Source organism: Anguilla rostrata, chromosome 5 (assembly GCF_018555375.3).
Source record: "Anguilla rostrata isolate EN2019 chromosome 5, ASM1855537v3, whole genome shotgun sequence".
NCBI lineage: Eukaryota > Metazoa > Chordata > Actinopteri > Anguilliformes > Anguillidae > Anguilla > Anguilla rostrata.
The window spans coordinates 52,530,149-52,547,951 of record NC_057937.1 but is presented as its reverse complement, the minus strand read 5'-3'; the positions used below and the strand labels follow the sequence as shown (position 1 = coordinate 52,547,951).

At 44.8% G+C, this 17,803-nt stretch overlaps 2 protein-coding genes across 3 annotated transcripts in view; both read right to left on the bottom strand.

The window, feature by feature from the left end:
- The window catches only part of LOC135255656 (ankyrin repeat and BTB/POZ domain-containing protein 2-like), a 42,677-nt gene extending 32,328 nt beyond the window's left edge, over positions 1-10,349 (bottom strand). Inside the window, exon 1 of the mRNA XM_064337118.1 lies at positions 9,144-10,349. Within this exon, the coding sequence (XP_064193188.1) occupies positions 9,144-10,011 (868 nt within the window). The 5' untranslated portion in view covers positions 10,012-10,349. The remainder of the gene's footprint in view (positions 1-9,143) is intronic.
- A 2,396-nt stretch (positions 10,350-12,745) lies between these two features.
- Positions 12,746-17,803, bottom strand: part of LOC135255654 (N-acetyl-beta-glucosaminyl-glycoprotein 4-beta-N-acetylgalactosaminyltransferase 1-like) — an 80,494-nt gene continuing 75,436 nt past the window's right edge. For both annotated transcript variants that reach the window (XM_064337116.1, XM_064337117.1), the window contains 6 exons: positions 17,337-17,731; positions 15,680-15,833; positions 15,260-15,332; positions 14,544-14,697; positions 13,740-13,866; positions 12,746-13,169 (listed from right to left, as the gene is read on the bottom strand). In XM_064337116.1, the coding sequence (XP_064193186.1) occupies positions 13,055-13,169; positions 13,740-13,866; positions 14,544-14,697; positions 15,260-15,332; positions 15,680-15,833; positions 17,337-17,731 (1,018 nt within the window). In that variant the 3' untranslated portion in view covers positions 12,746-13,054. The remainder of the gene's footprint in view (positions 13,170-13,739; positions 13,867-14,543; positions 14,698-15,259; positions 15,333-15,679; positions 15,834-17,336; positions 17,732-17,803) is intronic.

Genomic DNA, 17,803 nt, shown 5'->3' with positions numbered 1-17,803 from the left:
GCCGAGCGGCTCTGCACTGAGTAAGACAGACACACACGCAGGAAAACATCATCTTCTTCTAACGCTAAAAGCTTCTCAACTTGCGCAGAGTGCAGCACTTCCTCATTTTAGAAGCCGCTCTGCTTCGGACACCCAGTGCTTTTCCCGGAATAGGAAAGAACACACAGAAGGCTGTAGGTTGGTGGTTTTGAGCCTGAGGTTTCAGGGGAGCTAAATGACTGGAGTGCAGCTGCCCCTGCAGGAATGTTATTTACGACGTGCTGAACTCTGCAGCCCAAACGGTTTTTACTGTTACGGTCACAGGAACTCACACTCTCATGAACACGTCACTGGTGAAAACTGGCATCAACACAACACTTTACAAAGAACAATAGTTTTTTATATTAGATTTTTATTTTGTGCGTGGTGGCAACTGGCAACTATGAGAAGCATCAATCGATAGCTTATTTTTAGATGAAGAAATTATCATACATAAGACTCCAAATGACCCTCAGAGCAAGTCTCCATGGTAACACACAGGTACACAGCAGACACCTGTGTACAATGGCTTGAATATTAGGTGGAGGCCATTTAGCATTGAGACCACATGAAACCTCAAAAAATAAATAAAAGTGTAGATATTGGCTACAGTTTGACACCGTGTTAAGTGGGAGACCGCTCCTTCACCCCCTAATTCTTCCCTCACAGTCTGGGTGATTTCCTTTATTGTCTCTTCCCCCAGCTGAACTGATTCAGCGCCAAGCAATGATGTCACACGTTTCCACACATTACCAGGCCCGTAACCCGACGGTGTCCTCTGAGCCCACAGACAGAGGAACGCCTGTGCCCATACGACACGTGAGTCACAGACAAAATGTCGCCGCGGTCACCTCCTACCTGCCCTGCCCCTGTTTACCTTCCAGCCGACGACCAACACGCTGCAGATGTGAGAAGTGGGACACTGCCCTGTACAGTCACTGCACCCTGCCACTCATTTCAACGACATCATTACCGGCTGATAGACCCCTATACAATAACTAATGATCATTTATTCACACTAACCTCCTGAGACCTGGCAGAACAAAAAGTTTCAGTATTTAAAATATTTTAGACATAATACAGTAATAAAGTGTCTTGGATCACAAAAAAAATGTTACAGGGAAAATATTTTCAGAAATATAATTTTATTTTTATGGACTGCTCCTAGTAGTGTAGGTTTCAGCTTAGTAGTTATTGAGATTAAGACCAGACTCATGTCCCCTGCAGGGGACAAAAAAGGAATTGCTGGGTCTTAGGTGATTAAAAGACATAGTATGGCAAAACATCCGATTGGAAAGTATGCTGAACAAATGCATTCATTTGAGTACAATAACCATTCAGCAAAGGCAAAGACAAACTTTGGTTCACATGTCTACAGGATTGCTACACAACAGGGTTATGAAGCCAAACCAGGTCTATTTCCTGTTACGCAATGCATCAGTTACATAATTGTATGAGTAAACCTCAAAAAAAAGTTGAATGTGAGTGTGTGTATGTGTGCAGGTATATGTGTGTGTATGTGTGTGTGTGTGCGTGTGTGTGTTGTGAATGTGAATGTTGTTTTGATAGATGTTAAAATGTAGACAACCAAAATGCATAATCATCATCTCCCAGACTGCATTCCAACACAAGAGTGGCCTGTGCCTGCACATATACCATATATATACTCAAGAATCAACGTTGTGAAAAATAAATGTTATTTTGTAGCGTAATTTAGCCTATGTGTGTGGCGTGAGGCATGAAATGAAATCATAAACTGAACGGGTTCCGTGTCATTTCCTGCCCGAGCGCACGGAGCAGCTTCTGCAACTCCGCGTTTTCTCACAGCGGATTATAAATAAGCCTGCAGTTTACGCAGCGGGACGCTTAAAACCGTTTGCGCAGCCTCCCAGGGCTGACCCATTACGGAAAGCTAACTTGGCGAAAAACACGGAAGCGCCGTGGCGTGTGAGAGCCCTCCGGCTCGCGCTGTCTCCTCGTTCTCCTGCTCCTGAGGCGTTCCCTTGCCCACACCGCGCAGCGTTTCTCCCTGTGCTGGGCATGTTAGTGATGGTCCGGCACGCCCTGGCTCCTGAGATGGCCTGTCGCACAGTTATAATTTACCCCACCGTTCCCGCTCATAACCTGGAGAAAGTATCGTCCCGAGTATACTGTGTCTACGTCTAAAGCAGATGCCTCCCAGTGCCCTTCTGAATGACTGCTAGTGAGTCTGTTACTGTGTTGTTGTGCCTTCCTAGCAAAAAAAACTGACCATAAAGGAAATGGACAATAAAATCGAATCGAAATATACATCGCCAGTTGATTTATGCGTCTACAGTACTCTTCCGTGGGAACCAGAATCAGGCTTAAGGAGGGCTTCAATAAATCCATATCAGTCTAAAAAGCATCACGGCCAGGAAATTGCGCATCTCCTGTGGTTTAATGCGGGGCTCAAAGCAGTTAGCCTTGGAAGCCCTCCTATAGGCAAAAAATCACATAACAGCCTCCAAGCACAACTCACGCAGGACAGAGCAGGAGTTCCCAGCCTTTCACTCTGAGAACATCCTGAAGCTTCTGCTCACCAATTACACCGGTGGTCTGGCTAATACAGGCCTTGCCTCCTCTGGAACCTTTCATTAGGCCACTCTCCTGTGAGACCCCGTCCACTGCTGCTGCAGAATCCAGCCAAACAGCGCCATGCTTCGCGGCCCAGCAGCCCTGAAACCACGCTCATCTGCTGAGGGCATCTTCCCCCTCCTCTCACCCGTTATTAGGGCAATTGAAAGCATCCTGGCTGCACCTTGTATGTTATTTAACCCTTTGAAGAGTAGGTTTTTTGTAATGTTTTGTTCAAAATTCTAAGCCAGTGTTCTAAAACTCCATTGGTTTCAGTTACCAGTAGTGACTGTTACATCAGTGTTAGAATGTTCAGTTAAGAAACACATTTGTGAACTTTAACCTTAAGGGGTTAAAGGCCTGAGAGCCAAAGGGAGGTCTGTCATTGTGCTGACTCCGTGTATACACCAGAAGGATCTGATATTGCTCTGAATGGTTTTACAGTGCAGTTCAGCTGGAGGTACAGGACCTGTGCCTCAGGACGTGTGACTGTGGGTACAGGAAGACACACAGCCCAGCCTACCAAACCACTGCAAACTCAGTTCGCTGGAAAGAAAATAAATATTTCTCACCTATACACACTGATGACACCTCACCTTTTATTTTAAGGATGATTTATGACTCAGTTCACCCTAAAACGCTGGGAGCTTAGAGGAGCAGTGTTACAATGGTCCAAATGCAAAAGAGAGGCATGGCTGTTGAATGGTGGTTCGGGGGGGGGAGGCAGTGAGGAGGGGGCGTGGCAGTTTGGAGGTGAAGGCATTTTGGAGGGCGTGTGGACAGAGGGGCGGGGCAGGGGGTGAGGGGCCTGGCAGTACAGAGAATGTGGCGGAGAACCGAAGGAAAAGCTCTACCCCAGCCCGCTCAGAGCAGGCAGCCAGATTTAATTGGGCCATGCGGTGCCTGAAATGACAGACGATCCCTCAGAGAACCAATCTGTTTCCAATTAGGGCGAGAGCTCCCCATTTCAACCAAGAAATGTTACAGTGAAACCATTTTAAATCCATGCCTATTAACTGCTACAGTTTTGTCTCAGGACCAAAAAAAGCTTCACGGAGGAAGGAGAGCTGATTGGTAAAAGCAAGTTAACTCATTTAAACTGATAAGTAAACTGCAGGGCATTGTGTAAATCAGTGGAATCTACGCCATTATTACCTCCATATGGTAACAGAAACGCAAAAAACCAGAAACTAACTGCTCTTTCCCTGTGAGGGAATGTTAAAATTGTGTCTGAACACACTCCAAAACCATACACAATACATAAATTAGGCTAACATAAGTTTTCAAAATGTTTCTGAAAATAAACATTCAAAAGAAGGATTACAGAAGCTATAGAATGAAATTGGCCCCAGTCCAAGACATAACAAAGTTAAGTTCTTTACTCGTAAGTGGCCAGGCCCACCTGGCTTATGTGGCAAACGGGGCTGCGTGAGTTTTACTGCGCAAGCAGGACATCTGCTCGCGAAAGAACGGACGTGAAAACTGAGACGTTCGCTGTGAAAGAGAGGGCTAATTATTCCTCTCTTCTGCTTCCTCTGCACTCTGGGAGACAGGCAGCCCTTTTTCTCCCTCAGACACATGTCAAACCTTAACCCAGTAAATCTTACCATCCTATTCCCAACTTCCTGTCAAGGTGTGGTTTCCATGGAGACATGTAGAACTGCATGCTGAATGTCCCTGCCAGCAGAACTGGTTCTGTTAAAGTTACCTGTCCCAGGTTAGGCTTTGAAATTTTTCACATCCACGGGACTCTGTGTGACTGTGTGTATAGTCACATTTGTGTATGTGTGTGTGTGTGTGTGTGTGTGTGCTCATTTGTGTGTGTGTCCTTAGGAGAGGAAGACAGACACCGAGAGAAAGAGAAAGGGGAGGTTTACATAGAGGGTGTGAGAGAGAAAGGGAATATGAGAGATTTATATGTGTGACCAAAAGAGCAAGAGAGAGGGATTGAAAGAAAGGGAGAGAAAGATACACAGAGAGGTCCATGTGGCAGGGAGCAGTCTGGCGTGAGTCCCACACAGGTGCGGTATCTATGGTGCAGAGCCAAAGCTGCCTTACGCAGCACTCATTAGCCTCTGACCCACAGTAAGCTTTGACTAAGAGCTCACAAATGATTTCTCTGAAGGAGCATCAAGCAAAGTAACATGCTGTTAACTGTAAACAGTCTGCACACTTATTTCATACTGTAAACTGCCTGAATGTACTGTAGCTAGCATTATTCTGACACAGGCAATATGAAAACTGAAGTAAAGAATATGTATGGATGCTCCCTGGGATCTCTGGGATATCCCATCATAATTATGAGACTCTCGCTGCCCAGTGTGAACAGCAGCAGAACACATACTTCCCAAATAATCATAATTGTAATAAATATCATCATCAAGATCAACATGAATTAGATTTCTCCACTGATTTCACTGCTTTGCCACACGTTACTGCACACTTTGACTACATTTCCCTTGCTCCTCTGTTGCACGCTGAGGAGGCCACAATCATCAGCCAATTCTCAGAATCTGAATTTCAATGCGAGAAAAACCAACAGACACTTAGCATGTGCCATCAATCGACATCCATTATTCAAAGGCTTTCAAAGGAGTATAAAAGCATCCCATTATTATTAACCGTTTTCATTTTTCCATCAATCGATACTACAATCTATTCAAGCTGACACAGCAATAACCAACCATAAGCTTGTCTCTTCACTTCATCCCATCTGTATAAGTCACTTCCCTTCACTGTACTCTATATACCCAAGCCTACATCTGACATCCAACCAGCTTCATCACAGCAGCTTCTCATTCCATCACTGAACTCTGGATATTACAGTTATGACTAGAGCTGCAGTCACTGGAGAGTAGCTGTGAAACACAAACCACTGCTGGCACCGAGAGACAGCTATCCCTAAGATACTTGTCCGATCCTGTCTGGTTACGGATGCGAGGAGGGTGGAAGCAGCGAACAACAAAAAAAATGACCAAACCCCTTGGACCTAAAGCAGGCCATTTGAAAAGGGAATGCACGCAGCCTCGTTACTGGAGCCGTACAAGTCATTTCTGCCTTAAAGATTTCCAGATGTGGGGCTGCTGGATGTATGAGAGAGAGGAGCTTTTGTGCTGCAGAGAGGGCCGCCCGACTGCCAAACGTTCCCTCCTCCCGATGCCCGTCCCACTCCGCCAGGGCCAGCCTCACCGCGGGGCGAAACGGGCCCGCACACGTGCCGAGCGCCCAAACGCACGCACCTCACCTGCAGCACAGATCCTAAACAATGAAACGTGCTCCAGTGCCACCTCATTCAAACATATGAGAAAGGACATAAACGCTGCTACAGTCAAAGGCCCCGGACACGTCGGGCTACAGATGAGCCTCGGGTTGGTATTGGGTGATTTATTGATTTCATACTAAAGGAAAGCCTGCATGAGGCTAATTGCTCTGGCTTTCCACTGAGTGGGCTTAGAGCTCGTGAAAGCAGCAGCACAGTAGAGATGATCTTCCTGAAAACTGATGTAAATAAAAACGACAGAAGACTATGTGAAGTGCATGTCTGGAAACACATTAATGCCTTGGCGCTAAATGCATACATATCAAACCTGGTTCAGTTTTAACTCGGCACTGAGTGCAAGAGGCAGCCTTGTGTGGAATCAACAATGCGGCCCATTTTAATGGCGGTCTGATTGGTCACTGACAGCACTGAGGAAAAGAACCTTCATCCAGCTCAGCTATGATCCGGCTCAAAATCACTGAACATTTTCACATTAAGAACTTTCGTATCTTTCACATTCACAGAACCTCTGTATCTTTCACATTCACAGAACCTCTGTATCTTTCACATTCACAGAACCTCTGTATCTTTCACATTCAAAAAACCTCTGTATCTTTCACATTCACAGAACCTCCGTATCTTTCACATTCACAGAACCTCTGTATCTTTCACATTCAAAAAACCTCTGTATCTTTCACATTCACAGAACCTCAGTATCTCCAACATGTTGACATTAAGAAAGCCACAGAAAATCTCCCTGGTTTTCCTCATTAAAAAAGCGTGTTAAATCAATACTGGCTGATAAGCCACAAACAGGAGACCACTCTTCCTAAACCTGATTTTAAATGGTGATCATTGATCAACAAGCACGTTCATTTAAGTAAGAACCAACCAACAGCAGATAATTACATTTTGAAGCACTGCATTTAGTTCAATTACCCCTGTGCACTTTCTCATTTAGGGGAAAAATTGGTTCTAGTTTAAACTGATCTCTTATCTCTTTATAATTACTATTATTCCATGCAACCTATATGTTTGCTTTGTGAAATGCACAGAGGTTCCATAATACTACAGCATCAGATAAGGTTTAAGTAAAAGAAAAAGTGATTTGGATGCAGATGGTTGATCCTTATAGCCAGTAAGAGCATTTATAATGAAAAACCATAGAAATGCAGGCAGGACAAATGCCAGTGTACAGATAAATGACCTGAGCCTAGCCTGGGCTCAAAGGCTGCGGCCGAATAGCACTGGACTCTGCTGCAGTCACCCTGCCCTTTGACCTTTCGCAGTCTGCCAGGCCGGCCAGCTGAGCCACGCCCGGCACAGACCTGTGTTTCCGGGGTGATGAAGAGCGGGGTACAGAGCAGGGGAGAGCGGACAGTACATCCAGCCCACTCGGTCTCTCTCCCTCTGCCTTCTCACAGTCTTTCGGTTTTTTTTCTCATCAGCGGACGCCTTTGCTCAAAAAAGTTCAAACAAGAACAAAGGGCTTTGTGTGTCTGTGAAAACCTCTGTTTGGACTGATGTTGGTAAGCCACAAACAAACCCTAATTACAATGTACAAACAGTGGCGTACAATCAATGAACATCACTGGGAGTACACTGCGGACAGCAGAAAGAGCAGAGGGGGGCAGGGCTTAAAACCTAAGGGGCGGGGCTAGCAGACAGAGGGGAACAATTCTACTCAGCACAAACACAGAGACACTTTTCCCCAGTAGGATGATACAGATGTTATCCACCCCTGTCACCACTACTGTGTAAAACAATGAGGGAGACCTGGCCCTGATCCAAGTGCTTTATACACACAGTATGCAGCCATATGCATAACTCTCCCCTGAAACATGAGTCATCTGCACATCCCCAAAGTGACCGATACACGGGGTTAGCAGTGCCATTTCTAAGGCTATTACTATGACTAGAGTGTTTAACACAAACCCGTGCTCTTGCAGAACTGACTTTCTTGTGCATTTATGCAAGTTATACCGCTGAATATTTAACGACACTATCCAGGTTCACTGACCTTAACCACTACGAGGCCACAGAGCACTTCTACTAAAACAAATTAAACAATGCAGTAACAAAATTAAACAAAGTCTGAAAACGTGCTTGTTCAAATAAGCACAAGAGAATAGCCAGTATTCCAAACCAGAACAAGTCTATCCAAGCAGCCCATAAAACCACATGTGGTTTTCAAACTCCTACACCAGCCTACACAAACACTACTCTCACAATAATCAAGACATACACTACTCTCACACACTGCTTAATGCAGGCTCAATAAGTTTATTTCAATATACACATATAGTACTGTCATTATACTCAATAAACAGTTACAAAACTCAGACCATACTTCGGCAGTATACTTACATACTACACCCAATGGAACACTAACCTCTTCAAATAAAGCAACATTCTAGTCTGCCGACTTTAAAACAGCCCTTATCAAATAAACATTTTTTAAATATTATGTAATCCTCTGCACCAGGGTTCTGCTGATCCCTGACATGTGTGATCCAATCATCTGGCAAGAACAGAGCAGGGTTTTTAGCCTTCACATATTCACCCAGTTCCAAAAAGGCTGTCAAATAGGTTATATTTTACCCCCAGGTCTCGTGTAAAGGAATCCACTATGTGCTGGAACCTGGTGGAACGCCTTTTTGCTATATCCCGCGGGAGAGCCGCGTGCGTGTTGGGACAGGAGCGAGTGAGACCGTGTGGATGCCAACAGAAGTTCGTTTAGGATTGTTTTGATAAGAGCATACCTGCGTACGTGATTAAATCAAGCTATAGGCCTATAGTATTTGAGGAGAATGAGAGCCAATAGAAAAACAGCGTGGACTGACAGCCTTTTAACCACAAAAACTCGTGTATCTTGCAGCAAACAAAAGGCAAATAAAGAAATAAATAAAAACACACCTGTGCATTGGGTACCTGGTTATAGAAGTATGATATGAAGCCGTAATACCATACCTGCTCTCCAGTGGAAAAAACCTGTGTCCTAAGTATAAATCACACCAGCTTATATTTAATACATTCTTAAATTGACCTCATTTCATCCATAGTAGGTCTTACTGGTGGTGGTGCTAGTAGTAGTAGTAGTAGTAGTAATAATAATAATAATAATAATAATAATAATAATAATAATAATAATCTTAAATAAATAAAAACACGTATATCTGGTGTAGCCCATTTAAAGCTGTTGCGCAAAAGTATTCGGATTATCAGAACGAACATATTTGTCATGCAAACCTTAAAGAATACACTAGCTTACCGTTGGCGTTCTTTCCGCATATGAGGTGCTCATAGGGCTGTAGGACTCCCCAAAGTTCGGCGTCGTTGTTTACAACTCCGTCCAACATCTCCGCCGTCACCTGGCTACTGAGCAGTTCACCGCTTGCGCTCTGTCGCTCGGACATCAGAGCCCTTGCGCCAACTTCCTCCACCAGGCTCTCCATGCAAGCGGTCAAACAGATGGCTGCATACTCGTGGATGCGCACTGAGATGCGAGTGTCCACCATCCAGCGGAAGAAACGGCCCACGGAGAAAGTGAGTCCACAGCGAGCTGACTTACCTTTGCGCAACCACTCGCCGGCGCTCATGCTGTAGAAGGATATCGCTTTCACCGCGGCCGACACGCAGGTCTCCGCCAGTGCCCAGCTCAGCACCAGCCGGATTGCACTCTGAACTTCGAATCGGGAGCATCGGCAGTGCATGACACTCAAGCGCTGGGCTTCTCTGGAAATACGGATCAGAGCCCTTCGCAGCAGACTGGAGAGCCTCCGGACATAGTCGGTGGAGAAAGTCGGTCCTTTGCTCGCGACTTTACGTAGGATTTTCCCCACCTCCTCGTCCGTCCAGGGGAACTCTTCTAGGTCTGGCAGCCGGGGACACTTTGACAAAATATCCTCCGGGTCCTCCGGTAGCACCGCATTTACTGTGTCCCAGCTGTTGTTTCTGCTGTTCATGGAGCCAGAGAAATACCACCAGTTGCCCCGGTGCGGAGCGGTCATGAACGCCTGAGAGTTGGATTTGGAGGAGGAAAGGCTCAGGGATTTGCAAGAGTCTCCTGCCCCGTATCCCGAGTCTAGAGTCAAATCCTCAAGAGTCTTCATATTGAAACTGTTCATCCCGTCTTGCATGAATGTCCAGCGACAGCGAAGTGGAAAATGACCGAGTGGATATGGTTCTACCTTCCCCTTACCATCCTAGTTGTACTTTACATAGGTACATTAACCAAGGTAGCTAGTTATGAACATATCTTTAGAGATATCTTATTAAAATGTTCTTTCTTTTCATATGAATGTTGGTTAATTTAAGAATACAGAAACCATCCATTCGTACGGTGGATTCCGTTGAATTATCGCTACATAAACAAAACCTAAGAATTCGATTGTGCAAGAGTCAATCGTCTTCCGAATTCGGGTTAAACAGCCACACTCATACTTCACAATGTGGAGTCCTAGATTTCTAACGCTGCTTGTATGGAGTACGGGAAGCTGCCGTTCAAGCACAGGACTTTCTACGAACCAATCAGGAGTTAACTGTGTGAGCCAATCAGAACGACAATGCCGGAGTTCACTAAAACTGTCTAGCATTATAAACTTTGGTGAGCATACAAGAGCTAATGTTACCAGTCAGAGAGTTATTTTAATCTGTTTGATAATGAATTGTGCTCGATGTACTCATACAATTTTATATTTCATGGACAAAAATTATTTTTATACTTGCACTAAATTTGTAACATTTGGTCGAAAGGTCACTTTTCGTCATTTAATATTTGTATGCATTTTCTTCTCTTAGATAAATGAATATGTACTATTGAAATGTGCAATAAGTAATTTGTTGAATAATAGATAATAAATAAATAACACCGTACAGAGAAAAAACAAAATAAATCCCCTATTTATTTTCCCGATGTACTACAGTGATATAAACTATAACTTATCTAACATTTCATGCACATGATTTATAAAAGTATCAGAATCATACTGTGAGTTTTTTTTCTTACTAATCGTCAGTTGACACTCACAAAATTAGATTATGTCTCAAATAATTATCTGAATTCTGCATCACACACAAATAATATATTTATGATTGTAAATAGCATAACATAAATTGGCTGCATTTAGTCCATCAGATTTTGTATTCTAATATTCTTTAATTTAACAACCGCGATTCAAGTCATCCGTCACCCTCTTGTGGTAATGTGTAGAACTGCATCGGGGTAATGCAAAGTAGATAAAGCCGTACCTCAGGTGAAAGACTGAGAGGTTTCAAATGTTGTCTGCATGTCGCTAAGCACAATTAATGCAAAAAAATGGTACCATGATTTATCATGATTTTATGGTTAAAACTGTTATCCAAAATTAAACATTGCTAGTAAGGTGGTTTCTCACCTGTATGGTTTAGATACACCGTAACGTGTCTTCAAACATGTAAGAAAACATGCTAAACGAATCCCAGACTTTAGCTTAAAATTTTATTTCTAAAAAAAGAAAAGTAAAATCATAAACCAAAATACATTACATTCGTTAAACTTTCTACAAAACAATTTCACAGAAATTATCTTTAAAACGTACAGGTTCCCTGTCTTTTGTCTTTATTCATGTTTAGCATTTTGTAACAAGGCAAACCCCTAGCTGTAGATAAAGAATGTGTACACTTTCTGGGCAATGAGGTTTTGACAATCTTCAATCTTACTCAATAATATTGATAGATACTGTGTATAAATTGTATTTGTGCATATATATATACTCAAATGTAATAATTTGCTTCAATCTATATTACACTGAGAAACATGAACAATACTTTTCAACACCAAATCATCAGGTAAATCTAATGACGGCACAACCAACATTAACAGGGCATTCAGAAGCCACCAGCAACACCACGGTGTCCCACACACAAACCCTGACTCCTTATTTGTAAACCGCAGGAGCTGTACCTCTGTTAAATAAGGATAGCGATGATTTAATTATTAATTACTGCGTCTGTGTTTGCATGTATATAGTCTTCTTTTGGTTCCTGTGCATACTGACTTCATTATTGTACTCATGTATTCATGTATCCATCTTGTTTCGCCTTCTTTACATACTGTCCTTATCACTGTCCTTGTTTTATTTAACCTTGTTCAGAAACCTTGGGCTCTGGAAAGGCAGCGTACAAATAAAACATTATTATTATTATTACATTTTTAAAGAGATGCTCCTCACAACTTCACCTTCCTCTGACAGAAATCAACAGTCAGACAGTTTGTGAAGCTCCTCTAACTCCCGGCTTGCTTGTCAGTTGTACTGCGTTACTTCTTGTCTGTTGGCCATGGGGACACAACAGCACGTACTGTACTGTCTGGCCACCCGGTGCACTGCAACACTTCCTGTCTGTCAGTCAGGCACGCTGCACTTTCGAAGGAGGTCTGGGAGCAAACAGCTTCACTTGTAGCTGAAGCAAAAAATGTGGCACACAGCAAGCTATGGATCTCAGAAGACAGCCAAAGAGCCTGGGAATTCTCTCAATCTGCTTGTATTGTATTTGGGGAAAGCGTACGCCAAATCCTCAACAGAGAGAGAGAGGGAAAGATGCAAAGGTATGTAAGTTAAATGCTATATCCCAAACACAGACTAGAATCTCTACAGTCTGCAATAACAAAGCACCAGTGACTAAGTCAGTGTTCACCCATAAAAATCAATTTATCTATACTCCTGTCTGTACACCTACATCTGAGCAGTTCATGGTTAATGCGATGTAAAATATTTAGTCTACCAGAACACCAACCCAGGTTATAGAATAAAGAGACACAGGCCCCTGCTTTCTACACTCCAAACACAGCATCAGAAACAATAGCATAATTACTTTTTCCATGGCCTGAACCTCTTTGATAAAAAACAGATTACTCTTTTGGAAAAACAGAAATTAAGAATGTGAGTCCAGCTTTACATTCCCTTCCAGCCGAATGGGAAGCAGTAAATGCCCTTCCTCCTAAAACGAGAAGTGTTTCTCCTCTGAGTTATTTATGGGAAGGACGGTGGCTGAAGGTACTCTCGGCAGTCAGAGTAAGCCACTGTGTCCCAACAAGGGGTCCTTGGAACAGACTGAGCTGTCCTTGCAGGATGCCTGCCCTGCACTGAGTCAGCCTCGGGGCTGGAGTTCCTCCAGGAGGGGGGGTGTGTGGAGGGGGCAGAGTTATCCCCTGGGGCTCCTTTTCATCGCCGTGTTCCACATGCCACGCTTGGAGTGGTAGTAGTGGAAGAAGTTCCGCAATCTGAGGCGCTCCACCTCCAGACCATGCTGAAGGACTCTGCAGGAGTAAGCAGCAGAACATGAAGGTAAATCCACACTACTGAAACAACACTGCATTCAAACAACACTGTGCTCAAACAACCCTTCACTATAATAACACTACTGCATCAACACTGCACTATAACAACACTACTGAAACAACACTTCAGTTTAACAACACTGTGCTCAAACAACACTGTCCTTAAATGCTGCACTAAAACACTGCACTAAAACAACACTACTGAAACAACACTATTTTAACAACACTGTGCTCAAATGAAACAACCCTGCGCTTACAGTTGTAATATGAAAATACACTGTAGGTCAGCATACAGTACGCTGTGTGGCACGTCCACTGGAGAACACAGAAGCCAGCTCAGGAGGGGCCCTGTTGGTTGGGGCTTGTGTCAGCCTCCCTCTGTTTAGCATGTCAGTCCTTCACTGTATTTTGGGTACCTGTACCTAGGCTCGTCCCTGTGTCTGGGATACCCACATTTACTTCCGTCCATGCTTTCTGTGGCACCCACACATAAGTCCAAGCCTGTTTTTGGGGTATGCATATATAGGCCCCTTCCTGTTCTTGGGGTACCTGTCCAGCAGTTCCCAGTCTTCTCCGCCCCAGCGGTCTTTGAACTCTTCTGTGTTCATCCCCCCAACCGTGTCGAAATCTGACTTGTAAATGCCAAACAAGCCGAATCCGTTTACCTCCCAGTACCCTAGAGACAGCAGTGAGAGACGGAACAGGCACAGGCAATTAGCTTCTGCCTGCACAATCTTCTGCATGCAATACCAGTAGCTTAGCTCACACTTCAGCACGGCTGTGTGTGTGTTTTATGGTCTATTAACTGTGCGCAGACTGTATATAGTGTAAAGTATACATGGTGTGTGAATAATGTAGAGCAGTGTACAACATGCATGGCATGTATTATGTGTGAATAGTGAATATTGTGAAAATACTGTAGAGTGTGTACAATGTGTATGGTTTATGTGTAGTGTATAGTGTGTGAATAATGTAGAGTGTGTATGCAATGTATTGTGTGTATAGTGAATATTGTGTAAATATTGTAGTGTGAACAGTGTATAGTTTGTGTAGTGTATAGTGTGTGAATAATGTAGAGTGTGTATGTAATGTATTGTGTGTATAGTGAATATTGTGTAAATATTGTAGTGTGAGCAGTGTGTATAGTTCATGTGTAGTGTATAGTGTGTGTGTGTAGTGTATAGTGTGTGTGTGTTTAGTGTATAGTGTGTGTGTGTGTGTGTGTGTGTGTGTGTGTAGTGTATAGTGTGTGTGTAGTGTATAGCGTGTGTGTGTAGTGTATAGTGTGTGTGTGTGTGTGTGTAGTGTATAGTGTTTGTGTGTAAATTGTGTAGCATGTAAGCGGTGTGTTACCGTCAGGCTCTTTCGGAGAGCTGCCGCAGCTCAGTCTCATGACGATGGGGGCGAAGGCGAGCCGCCCCTCCACACAGTGCTTCCTGATGCTCTCCAGGATGTTGAGGGGGAAATGGATGTGCAGGTCACACAGGAACACGATGCTGCGGCCGTCCTGAGAAGCACACAAGCGCACGCATATGCTTATATACACACTAGCACGTACTCACACACATGAATACAATTAGGGCACAATCAGTCAGTCGCACTTTCTCTAAGCATCAGAGCTCAACTCAGTGCATATTTTCTCTACATTGTATATTCCTTTCTCCAGTAGTAGAGTAGCCTCACAAACATGTTAATTCTATATGATATTCATATTGTAATGAGGGGATAGTGTTAAATTCGCAGGTGTGTGTGTCTCAGAAAGAGAGAGAGAGAGAGAGATGGAGAGAGAGAGAGCAATGAGAGCAGTCCAGAGATCCTGTCGACACTCCAGAGCCCTGGACTGAAAGGGCAATATGGCTGCAGTCACAGTGTAATTAAAGAGACCGGAGCCCACTTTGCCAGCCTCTGCAAACAGACTGACAGGCCAGGGCCTCTGAGGAAGACCTGAGCTTCCCCACAGCCAGCGTCTACCAGCGCACTGGCATTTGCCGTGGCCTTATTCGACTTGACCGCAGCGGTGAGTCACCGCACAACGACCGCCACGTCTGTCCCCACTTCCCCTCGCTCACCTCGATGGTGTCCACGCCCATCTGCAGTCCGGCCGAGCGCTCAAAATTACCCTCACGTCTCAGGTACTCGTACCTGCCGAAACACAGCCACACAAACATGGTGCCTTGTCTGTACAGAAGCACAAATACATGGCAAACAGTGCAAATGCCTGTTTCTTATACACTTGTTAGCCTTAGTCTGTGTTAACTCAATTATGACACCAGTGTAGTTCAATAACTTTTATAACATAACTGCTCATTGACCTGCTCCAAAACATAACAGCCAAACACTCCCTTTACAGTCGCACTGACTCAAAGGTGAAACTAAACTAAACATAGAAGACTGGTTCCATATATTATTGTAATTAACAAAGCAAACTTATTCCATATGTTACTTGACTTATCATATGAGCTTTTTACCTGTCATTGAGAAGAACTCACCTGGGCACCTGGCTGTCCCTGAGGGCCTGCTCCACGTCCATGTCCTCACTCTCAAAGTCCACGATGATGATGCTGAAGTTCTCGTCCTTGGTCTCGAGGTGAAGGAGCTCCATGTCCGAGATGAACTGCTGAACCCACCGGGCCTGGTTCTTCACTGCAGAGACACAGAGAGCCCAGCTTCTGTGACAGGGCTGAAGCATGAATGCGGACACAACTCAGGTACTTTAATAGGACAGGTTCAGAGTCACAGGTACCCGCAGCCATACTATCATGTGTCCTGTTCTTGCCAAATGACTTTAGCTAAGCAAATGTGGACTTGGTTAGTACATGGGTGGGAGGCCTCCTGGGACAACTATGTTACTGCTTGAAGTGGTGTTGCTGGGCCAGTAGGGGGCAATCTTTCCCCTGGTTGTAAAAACCCCAATGCCCCAGTGCAGTGAGGGGGACACTGTGCTGTAGGAGATGCTGTCTTAATCCAAGGTCCTCACTTTGGCCATTAAATATGCCATGACACTCATGGCAAAGAGTAGGGGGTTCCCTGGTGCCCTGGACAAATTCCCAACCTGGCTTTCATAATTTGCCACCTAATCATCCCCCAGTTTAATTGGCAAAAATATAGTTCTCTCCATCTCCACCTCAGCTGATGTGTGATGATGTGTGGCACAAAATGGCTGCTGTTGATTACCCAGTGAGGTGCTACACATTGGTGTTGGCTGAAGTGAGTTTCCCCCTCATTACAGTAAAAAAATTCTTTGAGTTTTGAGAAAAGTGTATATAAATGGAAGGAATTATTCTTATTACTTATTAACTTATTATTATTCTTATTAACTACAGGTTAATAATAATAATAGAGTGGTTTAGGGACACAGTTTTTAGCTATTTATGAATACTGATGCCACCTTAGCCACTGTGACAGGATTGTTGTAGAGTTCTAAAATCCCCTAAAAGCACTTGCGTGGGCTTTATGGCTACTGGGACTGGCTGAAAAAAGAAACAGTTCTGCTGTCTGCTTTGAAGAACTCATGTGCCATGTTCGCTCTCATTCGAGCTGAACAGTAATAATTTAATTGGAAGCACTACTACATCAAAATTGATTAATTGTAGCATTTTAAATTAATTTCAGCTTTTGAGCAGTTGGAGGGATTGATTGATTATTCTATTAAGCACCCGAGAGCACCGCGAGGTAATTGAGCGAGGGAGACAGCACGGGCACAGCTCACAGCACTGGGGCACACAGAGATACAGAGCTTTCAACAGGCTACAGCTACACTACAGGCTGCCAATGTGAGGCACTGTGAGATATCTGTGTGTATATTACACTTCAGTGGGTAAGGAGTGTTGAGGAAAGGCATCACTTTGGAAAGGGGGTCACCTGGGTAAAGTGTGTTACGCAGGAGAGGGACTGGGTTGTGTATTTACGAATTGGTAGCACTCTCCTGTTTATGTTTAGAGGACCGCTGTTTTATAGAAATAGTGACAGCTTGATTGCATAAAAAGCTGCTCATGTTACACTGAAGCTGCTCATATTTGCTGTATATCCACAGAGTTGGACAGTGATCTGTGGGAGGGGTAAGGGATAGTGCCTGAGCCTCCTGGGCTCTATGCCCAGCTCCTGGACCACGGTGCCCCCCCCCGCGCCCATCTGTCCGGGACCCACCTGGCACCACAAAATGCACCATGACGTCGCGTCTCCAGCGCAGCGCGGTGGGCTGGCACAGCAGGGGCTTGACGTAGGCCGTGCCCCCGGGCGCGGTGGCGAGGGGCGGGGCGCCGGGGCTGGTGGGATGGGGAGCGGCGGCGGCGGGGGGTCCCAGGCTGGCGTGGAGGGCGGAGGCGGCGGAGGAGGAGGAGGAGGCAGAGGGTGGGGCCGACGCGGCGCCGTCCTCCAGGCTGTCCTCCCCCCTCCCGTGCTGCAGCAGCAGGTAGACGTACTCGGAGAGGTGCACCACCCGCTTCCCCCGCTCCATCAGCTCCAGCTCCACCAGGTACCGGCTCCCCCGCACAGAGTCCCTCCGCTTCTCCACATTAATGATGCGCAGCAGCGTGTAGATACTGAGAGAGAGAGGGAGGGAGAGGGGGGAGAGAGAGAGTGAGAGAGAGGGAGAGAGAGAAAGAGAGAGAGAG